The 9,098-nt window shown below is 32.8% G+C and overlaps 1 protein-coding gene across 1 annotated transcript; it reads right to left on the reverse strand.

Moving 5' to 3' along the window:
- On the reverse strand, positions 1-3,710 carry LOC132174739 (autophagy-related protein 8f-like). Its single transcript, XM_059586395.1, has 6 exons — positions 3,614-3,710; positions 2,794-2,840; positions 2,659-2,714; positions 1,644-1,696; positions 407-525; positions 1-317 (listed from the first exon to the last, which is right to left on the reverse strand). Exons 2-6 carry the CDS (start codon positions 2,828-2,830, stop codon positions 214-216), a joined length of 369 nt encoding a protein of 122 aa, XP_059442378.1. The 5' UTR covers positions 2,831-2,840; positions 3,614-3,710; the 3' UTR covers positions 1-213.
- Between the last annotated feature and the right edge of the window lie 5,388 nt (positions 3,711-9,098).

Consider the following 9,098-nt stretch of genomic DNA (forward strand, 5'->3'; position numbering starts at 1 on the left):
TTGATTGTTAAAAGCGAACAGCAGGTAATTCAACATTCAGCTGGTTCTTAAAAGAGTTTCAACCTGTACACATATATATACCTTTGCACGGAAACCACAGGCTAGGTTTTCGTATATAGGCACAATAACCAAATTATCCTGAAACTGGTGATGGGAACAAGCAAATGAAATACGGTGAAAATGCAAAAGAAAGAAGGCGGTAAAAATCAAAGGCTACAGTGGAATCTGATGGCCGAATGTGTTTTCACCACTGTAAGTAACATAGAGAAATCCATCTTCATCCTTCTTCTCCTCGTATATGGCAGACATGATAGCACCTGTAAGAACCAAACCCCAAACAAAACAGCATTCAGTAAATAAATCATTATCATGTCCGCAATGATGATGGAATCTGGCTAGGGTTTACCTGTGGGTGGAAGGACATTGTCCACGAATATAAAGATTGCCTTTTCAGCACTCAATTTAATCCTTTTGCGGATGACATACACAAATTGTCCCACTGTCAGGTCAGCCGGAACAAGGTACCTGTGGTTTTTCCATTCAGTTTATGGTGTGAGAAGTGAAAAAACAACCAACTACAATAACAAAAATATTGACCAAAATCCCCTTCTTTTTTTTACACTCTTTGTAAGCGCCGAGCTGCTACCAAAGTTCTTTGAAAGCGCCGAGCCGCTACCAAAGTCCTTGGTATAATATACCAACTGACGTAATACGTTTTAAGTAACTTTTCCTTTATTTTTTATGTGTTTGACGTGGAAAGCCACTTAAAAAGCGCTACACCAACCGGTATAAAATAGGTGTAAAGAGTAACATTAGCATAAAGCCATCTAACATGATTAGAGAAACAAAACAACACCCGCACTTGGCCTTCACAAGAATTAATAATTGAAGAAAAAAATAAGCAACTAATTGGCCGCTACATTTGTACATCACTTTGAAACTGAATCTTTTTATTGTTTGATAAGCACCAAAAAGTTGTCCAAATAAGAATTACTAATTCTTGCAAGGGCGCACAGTGTGATGCTTAAACTCAACAAGACCAATCGCAAGCTCTGGTTACCTAAAACACCGACAAGTGATAGAAAGTGGGCGGGTATACCAAAAGCAATCATAACTGTATCACCACCATTTCTTCTCCATTAAAATTGTTCTTGGATTTATTAAGAAGCATGGTGATGAATTATCCTTGCAAGTGATCACAACAGTCCACCATACCAATAAAAATAAAAAATGTTTTATTTAATATCAAAATATCTTTCTTTTAACTAGGTTCTTTAACCATTATATGCAAGACACAAATGACTATTATATGTTCAATGAAAACTTCATTTTTTGTTGTCATGAATAAGTTGTATGAAGCATGTCTACATGTGTGCATGAGTGCAAAACCAAATCAGTCTCCTCGTGAAATAAAATGAGCTATCTACACGAGAGAGGCATCAGTACCCAGAGTCATTAGGAAGGGGCAATGCGTAACTTATTCTCCCCCAATGATGCTCAATTAGAATACTTTCAGACTAAATTTCTCTTTGAAACACTGACGAACATAACTTTTCTATGGCAATTAAACTAAATCATGAATGTGAGGAGAGAGAGTAGGGAAAGTAATAACAGATTCTACATCATCTAATAGCAGGACTTACTTTTTCTTATCGATGCTTGGGATATCACTCCTCTCTGCCTTCTCCACAATAACCTTCAAATTATACAAGCAAGTTCCGAGTGAAGTCAGCTTAGAAAACCAAATCAGTACAATGCTGATGCAGTCATTTAAATCATTGGATAGTAAGTACAGCAGAATTCATTTTCATAACAATAATAATAAAAATTAAAATTAAAATTAATGAAAAAAAGAAAGAAAAGAAAAGTCATCTCCTTAATTCCGCAAGTACTCAGAGAAACTTGTTACTTCAACAATGAGAGTCACACGACCAAATTATCAGTACTATGGGATTCAATTTTTTGCGGACCTTGAGACACTAGTAGTTCAACATCTCACAATTTCTCCTTTAAAATTTCTCCACCAAATAAAATGAGCTATCTTCAAAATTTCTCTATCAATATATTGCAATAGAACATTAAAAGGCCTTCATCTAGAAAGTGTAGATACAGCACTTTGTTATGGAATGCACAAGCACTGGAAAAACAGAGGATGTGTGGCAAAATGATCGACACACACAAATATAACTTGTACAAAGATATAAGACAAAAAGAGACGTAATTAAGTTATATACGGTCTACACAGGAATCAGCACTGCCATTCCCAAACCAAACAGCAGCAACAGCATTCATAACATCTAGCTAAAGCTTTGATTATGTATTCCCCTTGCAGGAGCTCTTTGATATATGCACAGTTCAAGGCTGTGTAAATCACCAAGCCCTAAATCATTAGTAACCCTAATAGCCCAAAGTACAATGGTACACACAATCTTCAAATGTAAACCTCAGTGCTTCTCAGTTTATATTGCTCCCATTCATGGACTAGAAAGCCGATAATACTTCAAATATAGAAACATTCATATGAAACCAGTTCAGCCAAAACTTGATTTCCTAAATGGCAACCGAGATAAAAAGAATATTGTGATTCTGCCGCAGTGAAATCACATCACAAACCAAAATCGCCAACATCAGACTTAACAATTAAAGGTTATTGCTCACCGGAATCCTATCAGGGTATTTCTCCCTAATCCTAGCAGCCTCCGCGCGTCTCTTCTCTGAAATCAAAAGTAATCACATATTCATAAATTCAATATATTGCCCAACCTTCCGTACACAACAGTACATACTACATACCAAGATCATGCTCTTGCTTGAAGTAACTCCTTGCCATTTTTTTTTTCCTGAAATTACCATTAAAAAAAAAAAAAAAAAACTGAGTTAATTATTAACTATTCATTCACTCATTAGACAAAAAAGTACTCCTCTGACAATTAAGAATTTAAGGGCCATAATTATATAAAACAACATTGCTCAAAAACAAAAGCCTACACGACATAGGATAAAGAACACCACCCACAACCCAGAGTTACAGAGCACCTACTTTACATTTTAAGTTTCTAGCAGTCATATTCATCAATAATATCAAGATTCAAGAATAAGCATAAATTTAAATTAAAAAAATAAAATAAAATAAAATGAAAACCAAAATTTCAAATTGAACTAGCGTTTTTTTAATATCGTTTACCCACAAAAGCACCGCATAAACTTGATCATACAGTTAACAGCAAGAACATTTATAGACTAAAAAATCAACAACCCAATTTGTTTTGTTTTGTTTTTTTTTTTGATTTTGCGTAAAACCTAAACAATAGTGCACAAACTCGCTGAAAATCAAACATCCCCAGGAAAGGAAAAAGTTCAATTAACTAAAGATTTTTTTTTATTAAAAAAAAAAAAAAAAAAAAAAAAAAAAAAAAAAAGCAAGATTTTATCAGAAAGAAAAAGAAATTACAGGAGCTTTGTGTTTATCACAAGACGACTCGATCAATTGAATATCAAACAGATTATGAAAAAGATGAAATAAGTAAATTAATTGAAAGAGTATTATTAAACTTAGGAAATATCATACTTTTTTCAAAAAAACAAAAAAAAAATAGAGGAAAAAGAAACAAACCTTGTGGAAACGAACCGAAAAGGAGAGAGCTTTTCTGAGAACTCAATGAAACTCGTTGGTTGAAGATAGAGAAAAATAAGACGGCTTTGCTTGGCTTTTCAACTATTTATAATAGATAAATCATTATAATTATATATAATTGACCTTTAAAAATTGAAAAACTATTTGTGGGGAAATTTAGAATGTAGTCGCTCATAGGTATCTGCAGACGTGGGGAGCAAGCGCTTGAGCTGGGGTCAAATTGCAGTGAACCCTCCTTTAAAAAATATGCTTAGTTGTTATGAATAGATTCATCAACGGCTCAGGTTCATCTGATCATTGTAAGAGGAAATGGGACCATTTGTGATAGAGTAGTAGACTATTATACAACTAAAATAATGTAAACGTGAAAATTAATCTTTAATTTTGAGAAATTTTAATTTTTATCTTCGATCATCTCTATTCATATTTTTTTAAAAAATTCACTATTGAAACGATAGAACCTGAGTAATTTTAGAAGTTCTTCTTGTGTCACGATTAATGTTTCAAATCTCTTTTGTGTCCCTTTTAAGTCCCTTCAAGAATGATGTGACTATTAAAATCATCATTGGACTTGTAGTTGATCATTATTGAATTTTGATTAAATTGTGATTTTAATAGTCACATCATTCTTAGAGGGACTTAGAGTTTATTTGGGATTATGTTTGAGAAATAGAGCTTTAAGTCAAAAAGGGTTTTGGACAAAAGTTACATTTTTAAGCTTTTATCAAAAGTGCGTTTTGATCATTTTTAATTTTTTTGATCCCTTAAAAGCACTTTTAATTTTTTTACCAAACGAATAATTTTTTCTTCAAACGGACTTTTTAAGTGTTAAACGCACTTTTAGGCCACTCAAACACAATACCAAACAGGTCTTTAAGAGGGACACAATAAGGACTTCTAGAATTACTCCTTGTGTCACTCTTGTGTCCTTCAAAAAATTATGTGACTCTTAAAATCAACATTTAATCAAAATTCAATAATGATCAATCAGACGCCCTATTGTGATTTTAAGAGTTACATCATTATTGAATGGACACAAAAAGGACTTGTAGAATTACTCGTAAAACTTACTGATCTAATGGTGAATTTGAAAAATAAATTGATAAGAAATTGAGGAATAGCATGCCTCTTTAATTTTTCATTAATTTTTTTTTTTGCAAATTCAATAAATCTACCGTTAGATTTGTAAATTTATGTGGGTCTCACAAAAATTTAATAGTGAATTAACCTATTCACCATACAGAGATAGATGAAATATAGTTAAGAGAATGAATTTTATCATTTTTCCTTTAAATACTCAACTCTCATATCATTCCTATACAATTGAGTGGATGTTACAATACCCATTATCTCTTAATTTTTTTTTTTTTTTTTAATAAAAATTGATCCAATAGTACATGTGTATTGCCAAATCAGCCCAGTTAAAGTTGAGTGATTTACGTTATAATAGATTAATAGCATACTAAATAACATTATTATTATTATTATTATTATTAAATAAATAGCATTAGTTTTTTTTTAAATTTTTTTTTTTTTTAGCATTAGTTTTAGAATACAAAGAATATGCCAAGATACCCTTTTTTTTCAGTTGGGACTCTGCCAGGTCAGTTCTTAGGAATTGATTACGAGTTGCTTTTCTTTTTCTCTTTTTGTCTTCTTCTACTCTTTTTTTTATTTGGTTAGGCTCTATGCAAGAATTCTATGGTCTATATATATATATATTGCTAACAATATATTTTTTACGGACTAACATATTTAATAAATTACAAAATAAGTTTTGCGTTTGAAAAATAAAATTTTTAATTAAAAAAAAAAAGCTTTTAGACAAAAATTTTATTTTTAAACTTTTGATCAAAAATACGTTTTGGCTCAAACTTTTTTTTTTTTTTTTTTTCTTTTTCAAACGAGCTTTTAGGGTGTTAAATACACTTTTGAGGTTTACAAACGCAATTCCAAATAGGCCATAAATAAGTTGCTATTGAATCTACGAGTGAGTTAATGATTTTTTTTTTTTTTTTTTAGTATGAGTTAATGAATTTAAAGTAATGGACATAGTTGCTTTTAATTACTTATTTCTTAATCCCACAAAATCATTTATTAGGATAATGCTTATTCAAGATTTATTTGTTGAATTTGAAAAATATTACAGATTTTATTTCCCGAGTTCAAAGGAAAGGATTTTATTTCTCTAAGAAATCTGTAAAGCATCCGATTTACACTATCCAATCGTCCTCTTTTACGGTATGATATCTTTTTAAAAAAGAAATGGATTAATTCAAAATAAATACAATCTTTATCTAACCCTGTCAGATCAATAAAGTTTTTTTTTTTAAAAAAAAAAAAAAACAGAGAGAGAATGGAGAAGGTTTTGTTGGAAAATCGAGAGGTGGGGATTCATTGTCGACGCACCGCCAGGGATTGGGCTTGAGGCCCAAATATCGCTTCTGATGCAGGTGAAGAAACTCAACACGGCCCTCGCTGCTGGTGAAGTCACCGGTCTGCACTCTTTGCTGGCCCAAGTGGGTCCATTTTTGACCCACCAATTTACTCACAAAAATGTGGTGTTGTTTTTTTTTTCTTTTTCTTTTTCTTTTTCTTGGCAAAAAAAAAAAAAAAAAAATGGTTTTGTTGCAATTTAAAAAGTTTTTTATCCTTCACCCAATCAATTGTTTGGCATAAAAATGAAAAATCACTGCTAAAAACGTAATCTAATGAAAGCTTTACTTTACCTTTAGAGAGAGGTTGGCTTAGAACATGTTTGAAATTACTAATTACTGCCATAAGATTTGGTGAGAAAAAGATATAGATTCAAGTCTCTATGGACATAATGCTAATTAAAAGGAATAAGATTCATGCCCATTAATCTCGATCAACTGGTTTCCTACTTCCTACTACTATATATTTGGTGAGGTTAAGATCAGGCTATGGCTTGTCTCATCTTGAGGGAGCACATGCAATTCCCACCATCTAGATCTAAGTTCTTCTTTGTTGAGATGAGTTTGTGGTGTCAAAGGAAAGAAAAGAAAATTTATTCATGATTATTTTTTGCTGTGATGATTATGATATTTTAATCATGTAGTAGCGTCACGTGAAAAATTAAAATATTTTTCACTTGCAACTTCTTAAAAAGTTGGGGCGTTACAGTTTCAATTAGTTGCATTCTCGAATACTGACTAGGCTGGATGTCCAAATTATAGGAAATCAACTTCTAGTTATTGTAATTTTCTTGGGCAAAATCTCTTAGCTTCTTGGAACTCAAAGAAGCAGCCTGTAATCTCATGTTCTAGCACTGAGACTGAGTATAAGGCTCTTGTAAATGCAATTATAGAATTAACATGAATCCAATCTCTACTTAAAGAACTTGGTGTGTTCCTTCTTACTGCTCCTATTCTTTTTTTGACAGCATTGATGCCGCATATTTGTCATCTAAACCAATGTTTCATACTTGCACCAAAAACATCTAAATCAATCATCATTTTGCTAGGGATCCATCGTATGCGACATGACTAATGATATTAGAAGGACTAAAGTCCTCATAGAATCATCATAAATATGATGTGGCATTTAAAATTACTATTGAATTTGAGATAATCATTATTAAATTATGATCTGTTGGTTGTTTTAAATATCACATCACATTTGAAATGACTTTAAGAGAACTTTAATCATCCTTATATCATTACTCATGACACATAAGGCTTTTACTATTATGTTTTTATCATATCAATTGGCTGATATTCTCACTAAACCATTAGTATCTATAATGTTCTGTTTTCTTCATGATAATCTTAATGTTTGTTCCAATTCGTTAAGATTGAGGGGATGTATTGAATCTCAAGCCAATCGCAACCTAATAAACACGTTGATCAAGTCAAATATCCCACGAGATAACATTCTGCAGATATGTTTGTATTTTGAATATGTTACAACTCAGTAGATAGTTGATCAAGAGATTTTGTAATTTAAATTCTGTAGTTTATCTTGTAAAACTTCTATATATAAAATGCAATACAAGTTCAAGTCAGACAATTACAAACCAAACGCAATTTCCATTGTCTTCCTCAAGATCGGCTCCATAGATTTTGAAGCCTGAGACAAAAAAATCAAAGTAAGACATTTTTTATATTTAAATATCAATATTAATTTTAAGTTTATATATATTTTTTTTAATTTTTCTGTTACTTCTTGATTTAAATTTCTTTCAAACAACATGAAGAATTTATCTTTGCAAGACATTTAGTTTTAATGAATAACTAGACAACAAATTTTGTTAGCTTCAACTGTAGAGGAATAATTTTGAGAAATATTAGGTTTGTCTGCTATTGTCAGAAGGTCCTGAAGGAAGGCGTTCTCTTTTGTCAAAGAGAAAATTTGGAGCCGTATACCTAATTGGAAGACCTTATTAGGGAGATTAATGCCATGATGCAGTGATATTGGTGGAGTCACTGTGAGCAAGATTCGAAAATCCATTGGATTAAATGGGAGAAGATGGGTGGCTCCAAAAGTCATGGAGGGATGGGTTTTCATGGCCTGTAATGTTTTAACAAAGCCTTATTAGCGAAAGAATGTTGGCGTATTCTCCAGAATCCTAATTCTCTATCTGCAAAGATCCTCAAAGCTAAATACTTTCATCAAGGGTCGTTACTTAATGCTAAGTTCGGTCGGCATCGGTCTTATGTCTGGAGAAGTATTTGGTCTGCTTGGGAGCTTCTCGTAGAGGGATTACAATGGACGGTGGGGAATGGTAGTCAGATACATATTTGGGTGGACAAGTGGCTAGGTGTGTGTCGAGGAGCTCATTGAATGAACCTCCAATGAATGGCAAACTAATAGGCTACAAGAACTTTTTGATGAAGGTACGGTTGAGGCTATTTGCCAAATTCCTATTAGCTCTATCACTAATAGTGACATGTTGATTTGGAATGCTACTACACATGGAGAGTTCACTGTGAGGAGTGCATATCATCTTCAACATGAGTTACTTTTATCGAATAAAGGGGAATGCTCTCGCACGGGACAACAGAGCTTTATGTGGAAACAAATTTGGCGGATGAACACACCTAATGTAGTGAAGGTGTTTATGTGGAGAGTATGTCACAATTCTCTAGCCACCAAAGCAAATTTGTTTCGACGAAACATTACAGAGGATCCATTGTGCCCCACCTGTTGAGTTGCCCGGCTGCGAATGATATATGGAGTAGGTGTGGTAGTAAAATACAAAAAAGAAGCATTGAGAATGAGGAATTTGTCTATATATTGGAGGAGCTCCTGCATTTTTTGGGTAAGGAAGATCATGGCGGTTGTGGCTAGAATGTTATGGCTTCGTTGGAATGCCCTTGTTTATGGGAAAAATCTTAGTCCATCTTCCAGTGTAATTGGGTGTGCCATGGAGTCTTTGGAGGCTTTCCAATTAGCCAACTCTTGGAAAGATAGGCTGATTGAGACGGTGAATACAAAAAACGTT

This window comes from Corylus avellana, chromosome ca3 (assembly GCF_901000735.1).
Source record: "Corylus avellana chromosome ca3, CavTom2PMs-1.0".
In the NCBI taxonomy this organism is placed as follows: Eukaryota; Viridiplantae; Streptophyta; class Magnoliopsida; order Fagales; family Betulaceae; genus Corylus; species Corylus avellana.

What these genes read in the sequence shown, in the direction of transcription:
- LOC132174739 (XM_059586395.1), bottom strand. Translation starts at nt 2,830, where the DNA reads ATGGCAAGGAGTTACTTCAAGCAAGAGCATGATCTTG. An exon ending in CAAGCAAGAGCATGATCTTG is followed by an intron (nt 2,715 to 2,793) that starts GTATGTAGTATG and finishes TTTTGATTTCAG; the next exon opens with AGAAGAGACGCGCGGAGGCT. An exon ending in CAATGTCCTTCCACCCACAG is followed by an intron (nt 318 to 406) that starts GTAAACCCTAGC and finishes TGGTTCTTACAG; the next exon opens with GTGCTATCATGTCTGCCATA.